At 38.9% G+C, this 13,772-nt stretch overlaps 1 protein-coding gene across 25 annotated transcripts in view; it reads left to right on the forward strand.

The window, feature by feature from the left end:
* Positions 1–13,772, forward strand: part of LOC129406992 (uncharacterized) — a 153,702-nt gene that overhangs the window by 36,639 nt on the left and 103,291 nt on the right. For 4 of the 25 annotated variants that reach the window (XR_008631398.1, XM_055146856.1, XM_055146857.1 and 1 more), the window contains one exon: positions 6,286–6,402. The exons of 16 other annotated variants lie outside the window; for them this stretch is intronic. Coding sequence is in view for 3 of the 9 variants with exons in the window: in XM_055146856.1 (XP_055002831.1) it covers positions 6,286–6,402 (117 nt within the window). In the remaining 6 variants the exon portion in view is untranslated. Of the gene's footprint in view, positions 1–5,823; positions 5,974–6,285; positions 6,403–13,772 lie in introns of all 25 variants that reach the window. 5 more of the 25 variants (XR_008631406.1, XR_008631395.1, XR_008631396.1 and 2 more) reach the window with 2 other exon arrangements.

The raw sequence follows: 13,772 nt of genomic DNA on the forward strand, positions 1-13,772 counted from the left end.
AGGGCGCATATCTCTGGCTCCAAGTCTTTCTTTAAAGGCTCACCTAATGAAGTCCTAACCCATGCAAATCCCTTTTGGTTATTCAGTGGTCAGCTTGTTATTAACTTACTCATATTAGTGATAACCCATCATAATTGCAGTGCTGCCTGGTGTTGGGGATCCAGCCCAACCATGTAGAATTTTAGAATTCTGCCTCCTCTGCTCCCCACCCTTCATCTCTACTACTTATCTCGCCCAAACGGTTGTCAAGGTCTGGTCACCAGACTCAGCATCAGAATCAACTGGAACCTTATAGAATTGCCAATTCTCACATCCCATCTCTATTAAGAGCAGAGCCTAGGTCAGCACTCAACCATGTAGAATACATACAAAGTTAAATTTGAAAACCTTCAGTTTCTCACTTGTAATCCAAGATTGCTGAACTATATCCCATAGAGTAAAGTTTCCCAAAGTGGGTGATGCCAACTCAGGGGGAGGCACTGGAAGATTCAGGGAGTTGATAGGTAGTCTTGGGTACATCTGAGGGGCACTGTCTTTTTGTTCACTAAAGGTAGATTTCTGGGTGGGAGGGGTAATGCTGATTAACTTTTTATTAAGGGAGGATCAGTAGGCTAATAAATATGGGAACCTCTGCCACAGATCTTATGTTTGGACAAATAAGTATATAAAGAAAGTAACAATACATTTTCTACAAATTTTTATTTCCTATCATAATAAACAAAACATTTGATTTGTATGGTACCCTTAACAATAATTAGCCTCCAGAAAAGTGTTAATAATTAGCCAGAAGGCCAGCAGGTAAAGAGCAGTAAAAAGAAACAACTCGTTGCAGTAGCCAGTGGAACTCTAAGTCCTTCATTTGCCTTGTGCTTTTTATATGAAAAATATAGAGCCAGAACATAAGGGAAAAGGCTTAACTCCAGAGCAGGGGCTACTTGTATTTCTAGAATCCTTGTGAATATAATTGAAATTTTATTTAGAATTTTTCAAACACAAATATTTTAAATAAAAAATTGAAATTTTTCCAACTTAAATTAAAAAAATAATGTGCAATAAGCTATGAGTACCCTATTCCTGGTAGAAAGAAAGAAAGAAAGAAAGAAAGAAAGAAAGAAAGAAAGAAAGAAAGAAAGAAAGAAAGAAAGAAAGAAAGAAAGAAAGAAAGAAAGAAAGAAAGAAAGAGAGAGAGAGAGAAAGAGAGAGAGAGAGAGAGAAAGAAAGAAAGAAAGAAAGAAAGAAAGAAAGAAAGAAAGAAAGAAAGAAAGAAAGAAAGAAAGAAAGAAAGAAAGAAAGAAAGAAAGAAAGAAAGATACTGCTATTATCTTTTCTCCTATTCCCCACTTTCAAGGACTTCAACTTTAGTACCGTAAATAATGATAGCATGGTGGTGGCAGCTTTTGCTCTTGAATGATCTCCTTGTAATCTATAGTTTCCATATTGCTGCTCAGTGTTCAGATTTCACAGTATATTTAGGGGAAATGGAAATGAGGCTTTAAATGTCATTATGTCATTTACCTAGTAACTCAGAGCATTTGGAAATTCATGTAGCACAAATAGTTATTAAAGTATAGGAAAAGGAAAAGAGCATTAACTTAGAATCAGGATATTTTCAAGTAGGAGGACAAACCCTCAGCTCCTCTTTCCACACTGACATTTGTCTTGTATCTTCCTCTAAAGATTGTGGTTCTTCAGCATGTCCCTGATACACACCAGGTAGAGTTTGCAAGGTCTTTGGACAATTTTCCTCTTAAATTGTTCAATTTCAGTTCTTTAAGATCTGTGCTTTCATGGATTTCCTCCCTAAGGTTTAAAAGAAAATAAAATGAACCTTTTAAGTAACCAGTATAAAATCAGTTGGAATAATTTAAAATGCTGGGGTTGGAGCAAGAGCACAGCGGGTAGGGCATTTGCCTTGCAAGCGGCCAACCCGGGTTTGATTCCCAACATCCCATATGGTCCTCTGAACACCACTAGGAGTAATTCCTGAGTGCAGAGCCAGGAGTAACCCCTGTGCATCACCAGGTGTGACCCAAAAAGAGGGAGGGAGGGAGGGAGGGAGGAAGGAAGGAAGGAAGGAAGGGAAGGAAGGAAGGAAGGAAGGAAGGAAGGAAGGAAGGAAGGAAGGAAGGAAGGAAGGAAGGAAGGAGGAAGGAAGGAAGGAAGGAAGGAAGGAAGGAAGGAAGGAAGGAAGGAAGGAAGGAAGGAAGGAAGGAAGGAAGGAAGGAAGGAAGGAAGGAGAAAGAAAATTAACTACCTTAAAAAATAATAATAATTTAGAATGTCTTTTTGTGCCTATATTAAATACTTTCCTCCTAATGGTGTTCTGATTTTTCAGGTGAATCAAGAGAATAAGTATGTGTGGCTTTCTCCTTTCCAGCTCATACTGACTGTGACCTTTTCACAATTCTTTATCTTCGTGTTTACCTTTTCCATATTCTCTTTTTTCCTAAAATATTTGCACTTCTTTTACTTTCTTCTCTATTTCTAGTCCTCTTATTGACTGTCTCTCATCCTTACTTTTTTGTTGTTGCTATTTTTGTGATAGTTGGGGAAATTAGAATTAAATTCCTGGATTCAGGATCTACCCACTCCCCTACACTCTCTCTCTCTCTCTCTCTCTCTCTCTCTCTCTCTCTCTCTCTCTCTCTTTCTCTCTCTGCTGAATTTTTTAAAAAAAAACAGTTAAGGAATTGTGATTTACAAAGTTATTGACAGTTGAGTTAGTCATACAATATATGTTTTTAATTTTTTAAATTTTATTGAATCACCGTGAGATAGTTACAAGCTTTCATGTTTGGGTTACAATCTCACAATGATCAAACACCCATCCCTCCACCAGCGCACAATCCCCACCACCAATATCCCAGGTATACTCCCCCTTTCCCACCCTCCTCCTGCCTCTATGGCAGACAATATTCCCCATACTTTTTCTCTATTTTTGGGCATTATAGCTTGCAACACAGACACTGAGAGGTCATCATATTTGGTCCATTATCTACTTTCAGCGTGCATCTCCCATCCCAACTGGTTCCTCCAGCCATCATTTTCTTAGTGATCCCTTCTCTATTCCATCTGCCTTCTCCCCTCTGCTCATGAAGCGGTTTTCCAGCTATGGGGCAATCCCCCTGGCCTCATGTAATGTTATTTTATACTCCACAAATGAGTGCAGTCCCTCTATGTCTGTCCCTCTCTTTCTGACTCATTTCACTTAGCATGATACTCTCCATGTTTATCCATTTATAAGCAAATTTCAAGTCATACAATATTTTGACACCAACACCACATTAATGTTAACTTCCCTCCATCAGTGCACCCCCCACTCCTACTCCTCCATCTGCCACCTTGACAGGTACATTTCAAGCTTCTGTGGGTAGTTGTCATTTAGATCTCATGCTCTCAGTGTTGTTGAGTCTGTGCTTTGGATATATAGCTATATCACTCTTCGACATCACTCGTATAACCAACACCCCTGACCCCTGGTCCCCACTTAGTTTACCTTCTCTTCTTCCTTTCCCCTTGAATTCTTTACTTTCTCTGTCCTTCTGCTCCCTGTATTCAGCGGTGAAGGGTGATCTAGGCATTCTCCCTTTTCTACATTACACTTCCTTTACCAATTATTATATCCACTTACTATGCATACAACTGATAAGTGAGATCATTTTCATGGTCATCTTTCTTCTGGCTTACTTCACTCAGCTCACTTTCAGTTCCAGCCAGGTTGCACCAAATTGCATGACTTTATCTTTCTTTGCAGCTGCATGGTATTTCATTGTGTATATGCCACATCTTCATAATCCATTCACCTGTTGTTGGACACCTAACTAGGTTGATTCCATACTCGAACTATTGTACTATGTGCTGCAGTGAATAAAGGCGTGCAGGTGTCCTTTGAGTGAATGTTTTTCTGTCCTGGGGTTAGATGCCCAGTGGAATTGCGGGGTCATGTGGCAGCTCAGTTCTAGGATCACAGAGCACCTTCCCTACTGTTTTCTAGGGGGGTTGGGCCAGACAACATTCCCACCAGCAGTGGATGAGAGTTACTTTTTCACCACATCCCTACCAATAAAGATTGCTCCCGCTGTTTTTGATGTGTGTCATTCTTTCTCGTGTGAGATGGCATCTCATTGCCATCTCAGTCAGGCTTTCACTTATAATGAGTGCTGCTGAGCACTTTTTTAAGAGAAAATTGTAATCTTTATTCATCAACTTTGATTGAAATCTATTGACATGATTCCAGATGCATCTTTATTTTTTTCCTCTCATCTTCCCAAGTAGAGTGAAACTTCAACTTTGGTTTGGTCAGCATTTATTGTTTATATTAAGAGAACTACCCAAACCTTTTATTATTGTTTATTCAGGTAATATGCTTTTGTTGCTTCCTATTTTTGTGTACAATTTTAAAAGGACCTTCTGAGTTAATATACGTCTTGTTCATATTTTTGTTTATTGTCTTTTTATCACTATATGTTTTTGCCAGTGCTGTAATGGTATTTGTAATGTTGTCAGTAAACTAAAAAATAACTTTCTCTAAAGCAAAACCTAGAAGTCAGGAAGTTCTATTTCCCTCACTACCCCCCTCCACCATTGCTTTTGATCTTGGTCACATAAAAACTTACTGTTCAAAAAGCAACCACTGTTGGAGAGGATGTGGGGAGAAAGGGACCCTTTTACACTGCTGGTGGGAATGCCAACTAGTTCAGCCCTTTTGGAAAACAATATGGACGATTCTCAAAAAACTAGAGGTTGAGCTCCCATTTGACCCAGCAATACTACTGCTGGGAATATATCCCAGAGGAGCAAAAAAGTATAGTCGAAATGACATCTGCACTTCTATGTTCATTGCAGCACTGTTTACAATAGCCAGAATCTGGAAAAAACCCGAGTGCCCTAGAACAGATGACTGATTGAAGAAACTTTGGTACATCTATACAATGGAATACTATACAGCTGTTAGAAAAAATGAGGTCATGAAGTTTGCATATAAGTGGATCAGCATGGAAAGTATCATGCTAAGTGAAATAAGTCAGAAAGAGAGAGACAGACATAGAAAGATTGCACTCATCTGTGGAATATAGAATAATAGACTAGGAGTCTAACACCCAAGAATAGTAGAAATAAATACCAGGAGGTTGACTCCATGGCTTGGAGGCTGGTCTCTCATTCTGGGCAACTCAGAGAAGGGAACACCAAGTAAAATGTGGTCGGAGGTCATGCGGGGGAGGGGTGACGCGTGCCGAATGTGGACTAGAGACTGAACACAATGGCCGCTCAACACCTTTATTGCAAACCACAACACCTAATCAGAGAGAGAACTAAAGGGAATACCCTGCAATAGTGGCAGTTTGGGGTGGGGGGAGACGGGACTTGGGAGGGTGGGAGGGATGCTGGGTTTACTGGTGGTGGAGTATGGGCACTGGTGAAGGGATGGGTTCTCGAACTTTGTATGGGGGAAACAGGAGCACAAAAATGTATAAATCTGTAACTGTACTCTCACGGTGATTCACTAATTAAAAATAAAAAATATGTAAAAAAAACTGTTCAGAGCTGCTACCCAGGTGTTCTTCTGGAACATTCTATTACTAACTCTGGAAATTGTCTTGTCTCCTACATCCTCTATTTTCTATATCCCAAATCTTCCTTTTTCTTCATTTATTTCCTTTTTTTCCCTACAGCAGTTTCTCTAGTAGTATTTTCTGGTTAGAAATGTAAAAAAAGAACTTAAAGTGTCCTAAATACAGTAAATAATTGGTAATTTGTCTGAATATAAATTTTAGGTTGGAAAACATTATCTCAAACTTTGAAGACATTTCTCTATTGTTATAGGACTGGAGCGATAGCACAGCGGGTAGGGTGTTTGCCTTGCATGTGGCCGACCCTGGTTCGATTCCTCCATCCCTCTCGGAGAACCCGGAAAGCTACTGAGAGTATCCCACCTGCATGGCAGAGCCTGGCAAGCTACCCGTGGTGTATTTGGTATGCCAAAAACAGTAACAACAAGTCTCACAATGGAGATATTACTGGTGCCCACTTGAGAAAATAGGTGAACAACGGGACGACAGTGCAGTGCTACAGTGTGGTGCAGTTATAGCTTATTATTGGAAAGTTTGATGCTCGTTGGCACCTGTTTTGTTTGATCTTTGTGGGAAGATTTTGGTATCTTATAATATTTCTTATGTTCTTAAAATCTTACTCATAATATGACTTGCTAATGGATTCTTTATTAACAAGGATCTTAGCCCTGTGCTTTCTCCTTTTGGTCTGGATTTTTTTTTCTCTTGCTTTTAGACCACACACCAGCGGCACTCAGGGCTTACTCTTGGCTCTCCACTCAGGGATCACTCCTGGAATGCTCAGGGGACACTCTGGGTACTGGATATTGAACCTGGCTCAGCCTCATGCAAGGTAAATGCCCTACCTATCTCTCTGACCCTAGAGTCTGGACATTTTTATCTGTTATTTAGGGTGTATTGGGGGAGGGTAATATTTTTTATTTCTATTTTCCCACTTGTTCTTTCATTTCTCTCTGGGACTTTCAAATAACTTCAAATTTTAATCTTTATAGAGCTGTTTACACCACAAGGCTCATTTATGGCAAATTGTTTTCATGAATACCTATCAATACAGAGGAAAAGCATGGGAGGGGGAAATCAAATGTAAATCTAAAGGGTGATATATCTAGGTTTCTACCTCTGGTCGGTGAGCTGGTGCTCATTCACAGAAAACACCTGCCTGTATGCCAAAAATTTATTGTTGCTTAGTACAGAGTCTGCCCGAATCATGCAGGAGAGTGAGGCAGAAGAGCCCTGCTTCAGACAACCGTTCAAAGTGTGTGTGTGTGTGTGTGTGTGTGTGTGTGTGTGTGTATGCATTGCTCATTTTGCCAGTCCATAAAGTGAGTCTCCCATTTCTACCTATCACAGATATTTTAAAAAGTTGAAAATCACTAAATTAATTATCTTCCATCTATTCCATTGTTTTTCCTGTATAAATCTTGCTTTTTAATTTTTTAAACTGGAGATGCTTCTGATTTTCCTTACTTTGTATTGGTAGATGCTAATCATGTTAAATCACAGTAATGCATCATGGTAACTAACAGTGGGGATTCCCACTATGGCTCTCATTGTGCCTCCTGTTCCTCACTGTGAAACCAAGATGATGATAGAATTGTGACTGTTACATTGTAAAGTTTAAATGGATCACTTTATGAAATATTATATATGTCATTAATCATTATAATATCAAATAACACAAAGTACTAGGGCGACATCCTATTCAGAGTAAATTCCCAGCACGTAGTTGGTACGGAACTTTTTAATTGCCATGTATGATTCAGTTTATGTAAGGCTAGTCTTAACCATGCTTTACAAATGAGAAGTCTGAGGTCCAGCAAAGTTCACTTACTTATACAAAGTAGCACAACTAGCAAGTAGCAGAGTTAGAGCTTTGATCCAAACATTTATGCTCTTTTATTCCACTATCCTGCCAGTGAAGGAGTTCCTGTCTTCCCTTCTGTAGTTTTTTTTTTTCTACCCCTGTATTCACTTCACTCATGGTAACACCCAGGAGCATGCTAGATCTTTGTTGGATCACTAACTTCCTTAAGGACTCTAAGAAGTACAGAAAATGCCCTGCAGTGACTACATTAAATACTTGCCACATGGAGGCAGATACTAGAACCTTGCATTGGCACTTAAGCTATTTTTTTTACACCATGGAATGGCTAGGTTTTATCTCAGTAAAGACTATTGATAATTTTCATCTGGTGGTGCAGTGAGCATGAGCTAAGTGATTTAGGCAGCATGTGTGACAAGTCATGGCAGATTGGCCATCCGTGTTCATTATGACACTTCCCCCAAAGAAAAGTTTCCATTTGTGATTTACAGGCTGTAAATACATTTTCCCTGTCAGTCAGTCAAAGTTCAGTGCCTTGAAGTTCTCCTGAAATATCCTCACATTGTGGCCAAGCTCTGTGGGGACCGAACACCTTCCAGATCTGCTGAGCTAGCCCTGGCCTTGCCATGGAATAAGGAATGCTCGGCAGAGCTGGCTGCAAGAGGTTTCATCTCTAATTTTGGAACTGGAAAATGTGCCTTTTTAAATAAATTTGGACGTGCTCTTGGACAGGTCCAATGCGTTAGGCAACTTTTGAGCTAAAAATAATAATACAAATTAGTTTGAGTTTAAAAGGATAATTGTCCATCTCGCTATTCAAAATCCTTTAAAGTATTTTACCAAAGACTTGGGGGCCGGGGGAACGACTAAAAAGAACACTATGGAAAGTGATGGACTGTGTTATTCTTGTGGTCCTGACCACATGTTCTAGGGGGAAACGTTTCCTAGGACCATGGAAATACAAGAAACAAAAATACACAATAAAAAAATTGAATACTGGTCAACTTGTGTTCTTAACATACCTCATCCTTATTGAGAATTCACTTTTTCAGAACTACTTTCATGCCCCTAATGAAAGCATTTTCAGTTAAATATGGAAAAGCCTAGAAGCCAAGGAATTGGATTAAACAGATGATTTCCAACATATAATTTTCATGACGTATACTTGCTCTTCTTGACTTAACGTGTATGCTCATGAGAATGCACTGACCTGATCCTCCAGATCAAATAATTGTGTCAGAAACACCAAGAGGAGAAGGAACTAACTTAGGAGGGGCATGCACTTATGAGTCAAACTCACCTAGGTTACTTCCAGACTTGGGGAGGCAGTTCTTCTGTTCTCATTTGATAGGTGAGGAAACTAGGTCACTGAGAATTTTTCCAACACCACATCATAGACAGAAGAGAACCTGGGATTAAGTCTAGTTATAATAACTTTTCACTATGCCATGTTACAGAGACATGTTGCAGACATACTCATGCTCAGCTTCGTGGGGCAGTAGACAAATGGTTGTATTCAAACCTTGTGACTCATTTTCCTCACGTGTAAATGATAAATGATAACTTACCTCAAATGAAGTTACCGAATGGTATGTATTTTATGAAAAATATTTCAAGTAATGTCTACCCAGAAGAGCACTTGCTAAATAAAAACCATATCTAAAATTTTTGCTCTGACAGAGTCCTATGAATGACCTAAGTAGAGTGGTCATTACAGTATTGGATTAGACACTCTTTTCAAGACAACCAAAATTCTTATGTGATTTCCCTGAATATTTACTAATAAGATACCCGTTTAATTTTATTTGGAAACTTCTAAGTGTGGGTAGACTTGTCAGTAGTAAAGCCAATACACTTTTCCTTAAAACAACAGTAAAGTAATGGGGATTATAAATAATAATAATAGGATGAACCGAAGCCGTGGCATGAGAAGCAGACCCTCCGCGTCTATAGACTGTGATCCTGAGGTCTCCTAACCCATTTTGGCACCAGAGCGGATTCTTGCAGCCATGCATTTTGACTGTGAACTGAGCTAAAATATTAGAAACCCAAAACCGTGTGGCCGCTATCTTCACTCTCAGCAATGAAGAGAAATTATTAGATGATGATTATTCAGCAGGCCTGATTGTTGGGTAAAATTTCCAATCAATAATAGTGAGTTCTGTATGGAAATATGGAATGTACTCAAGGTATATAGAGAATAATGGGAATATCATTAGCTACTTAGATGGGGGGTAGGGTGGGAGGGGGGTGTATTGGGGTTCTTGGTGGTGGAACAGGTGCACTGGTGAAGGGATGGGGGTTTAATCAGTATTTGACTGTGACTTAAACCTGAAAGCTTTGTATTTTTTTCTTTCTTTTTTTCACGGTGATTCAATAAAATATTTCTTTAAAAAAATAAAATAAATAATAATAATAATAATAATAAACTAGAATCATGAAATGGCACATTTATAAAGCTCTGTCATATCAGTGGAGTGGAGACTGTGTTAACCACAGAATTATTTGCAGTTTTTTTTACAGGCTATATGTCATTAAGAAGTTTAATAAATATTTTTTAAAATACTTTTGAAAAATGCCCTCTAGATTTTAATGTTCCAGTCACAACCTGCCTAGGTGAATAATACAGAAGCCAATTAGTGATAATAATTTTTTATGTATCAATATAGCACGATAAGAAATATAGCCCAAATATCCAAGTATAGATGACTTGATAAAGAAGAGGGACATTACGAGGGACAGTAAGGAAGAAAGAGAATGGGAGTTGGATTTAAAAAAGGGGTTGAATAATGATTTAAAAACTCAAAACTGAGGCTAGGGATAGAGCTCAGGTGGTAGAGCACATGCCTGCTATGTGCAGGGCTCTGAGTTTGACCCCTGTCTCTGCACAGTCTTCCTGAGCATCACCAGATGTGACTCTGGTGACCTCTAGATTTCAAGTCTTGTACCACTGGGTCAGGCATCTCTGGAAGTTATCTCTATAAAAATAAAAAAGAGTAAGTCCAGAACAACCTTTCTTTAAAATATTTCATGTTAAGCACCATGTTGCACAAAACTGTTACTGGGATGGTGTCAGACATAAAAATTCCAGCACCGCCCCCTACACCAGCATATGCCCCATTGTCCCAACAAGCCCTACTCCGTTCCCCCCAGTGGTAAGCTCATGACTGGAAACAGGTTCTCAGTTTCTGTTTCTTCTATGAACCAGTTATTCCTGCACCATGTCTCTTTATATCCTACTTAGGAGAGAAAACGTTCTGCGTCTGTCCCTCTCCTGGCTAACCTCACTCAGCATGTTACCCTCTACATCCATCCACATAGCAGCAAATTGCATAATTTCATCTTTTCCTTTAGCCTAGTCATATTCCATGTGTTTGTGTACCATAGTTTCTTTATCTAGTCATCTGTACTAGGATATTGGGGCTACTTCCAGATTTTGGCTATTGTCTATATAGTGCTACAATGAAAATTGGGGTCTTTTCTGGGTAGTAGTTGAGCCTGTGGGTTAAAGGCCAAGAAGTGGAACGGCTGAGTTATATGGAGGGCCAATTCCTAGGGTTGTTTTGTTTTGTTTTGTCTTTTTTTTTTTTTTTTTGTTGAGGATTATCCATATTGTTTTCCAAAATGGCTGGACTGATTGATATTCCCACTAGCAGTAAATGAGGATCCCTTTTCCCCCCCATATCCATGACAGCACTAATTTGTTTTTGCAAAGCAACAAGGAGAAGAAGAACAAGTACTGGTTGTGTTTTGGAAGCCCTGAGGAACAGAGCATGCAGTAGTTCAACTCCCTCTCACCTCCCAGGGTCCTGGACACGCTTTGCCTAAATGCAGGATAAATTAAAGGACTATGTTTGGGGCCACATTGTGAACATGGTGTTGTTCACAAGGATATGGATGCGGGATCATGACACCTGGATCCCCTGCTAAGCCACTTGCTCTCTTTGAGATCCAGGCAAGGAGATATTTCAAATGAACATACCTCATGGCTTCTCACAGCCATCCTGTGATTCTTTTGAAATTTGGGCCTGGAATTAATCTGATCAATCCAAGAAATCATGCGGTTTTACAAAGATACACAGATGACAGCAGGAGAGCCAACAGTCACATATCATTGTTTCTAATCCCTTTTGTCAGTTCCAGGTGGTATGTACTACCCTGAGACAATTTGTCCCTCTCAGCCAGCTTAAGAGAAGCACAGCCCTCATAGACATGGAAGATGGATGTTTATTCCTTGACCTACTATCTCCCTCTCCAGCATATCTTCATTACCCCGTCCCTCCTCGCCATTACTCCCCTTCCTCTTCTCCACCCCAGGGGCAAGTGGAATCAAAGGCAAATAAAAAGATTCTCAGGCAAATCGTTTTTTACTGTGATTTATTAAATTACACAATAGTTTCCCAAGTATCTGGGACGCAAAGTCAGGAAAGTTGGCTGAGTCCCTACAGGAAAATACAATATGAAGAAAATCGTAATTCCCAAAGCAGGCAGGCAAAGGATAAAAAGAACTTTCCACTTTGAGTTCTAAATATCAAATAGTCATTCAAGTTTTAATTGTGAGCCAAGTAATCATTATTTGCTGGTTTTTTGCAAATAAATGCTTTTTAAGACTTTGAGAAGAAATTGTTTGGGGATTATATTTAAATTACTTTATACTTCAGATTTACAGTAGGAGAACTATTTTAATACAGTTAAATGGCATTTTAATCATTTTAGGTAATATTTTAGTGATGGATAACTATTTTATATGCCAGATATGCTAACAATCTTAAGTGATATTTTTATTACCCTTAGTGGAAGGGTGGTAAATAATTTGAGATAATAGTAAGAGTGCAGTGCAAGCATATAATTCATCATTTATAAGACCAAAAAGATGCTAACCAATTATTATATTTAAAACAATACCCATTGGGGAAAGAGGTTGATTTTTCTCTAATAAAAATTAATTTTGAGAGTTAACTCCAGCAAGTACTTTAGTAAATAAGTTGGTGGTGAAAATACACGATTAACATTGCTAAGAATTAGTTTTCCCTCAAAAATAACTGTGTTCTAGCACGAAATAGAAGGAGGGAACTTTCCATAGGGTTTCCTAATATGTGAACTGGCAGCTGCGTAGCTCTGGTCCAAACAGGACATAAACTCTGAAACTCAGTGTTTGGATAACAACTAGAACCTTTAGTTCATATCTTGGTCCAGCATTGCCAGAAGTGCTTGGGAGCACCTCAAAATCAAAAAGTGGTCTCATAATCAGTGTGTAATAAATCTCTGCATTACACTACCCCTCTCTCAGCTTTACCCCCTAAAACTCTTACTGGACCAGAAATAATATAGTGAGTACAGCAAAAATCACCAGTATATGTAGAGAGGGAACTTTCCCATCTTTGTAAATATGTTAATTATGACATCAGTTATAAGTGATCATTTTGCACAAGACAATACTCTACGTGAAACCACTTTTGTCTTTCATTCAGTAACTTTAATGAGAGCCAGGTGGAAAGCTACTGGCCCATGATGCTGAACTGTGCACAGGGGTTCTAATCTGTGCAGCCCATACCAGTTCTTTGTCCTGATTATTCTGGGACACTCTGAACTTTGGGTTGGTCCTTGGCTAACCACAGAATTGCTGCATGCCCTTTGGCAGTATTTTACTATGCTACTCCATGTCTAAATGTACTCATGTTATTATATGATATCAGATTTCTCCACAAATACCATTGCCATTGGCTATTCATTTCTGAGTACCAACATTATTATTTACTGTACTTAGTCCATTTTGTAGTATCCAGTGACCTTCACTAGAAGTTCAGCATTCTTGGCAGACAGTTTTCCCCGTTGGCCACAGCAGAACCCTGTATTTCTTTGGATCCCTCCAAGAGATAGGAATGCAACAACAGCAGCTAAAGATAGGAAAATAGAAAGGAACAAAATAGACAGCAAATTTTGAAAATACTGAAAAGCTTTTCTGCCGAAGCAGTTCTTTTGACATTGAACATTCTAGAGACTCCATGTTAAGTTGGCAGCTAGAAGGCTATTTTGAACAGGAAAAAAAAGAAACCATATGTGGATTGACAGTCAGTTTCATTGTTTAAGCACAGACATAGAGCTCTGACTGCAGAATTTACTCTCAGACCTGTGCGGGTGATTTATCCTACAGGCTAAAAACATGGCTAGAAAGAGAATAGAACAAGGATTTGGACTGCAGTTCCATTTTTTAACCAGACACAAATAACACTCTTAAGACTTAACCGCAAAATTAACCTGTGGGTGGATGATGTCAGCACTTAAATTTCTGTTAATTCTTTCAAAGTGTACATTTGTAATATCTGAAAAAAAATATTTCACTGATTAGAAGGCCAAACTTCATTGCAATATACAATGTC

The sequence above is a fragment of the Sorex araneus genome, chromosome 9 (assembly GCF_027595985.1).
Source record: "Sorex araneus isolate mSorAra2 chromosome 9, mSorAra2.pri, whole genome shotgun sequence".
Classification (NCBI taxonomy): domain Eukaryota; kingdom Metazoa; phylum Chordata; class Mammalia; order Eulipotyphla; family Soricidae; genus Sorex; species Sorex araneus.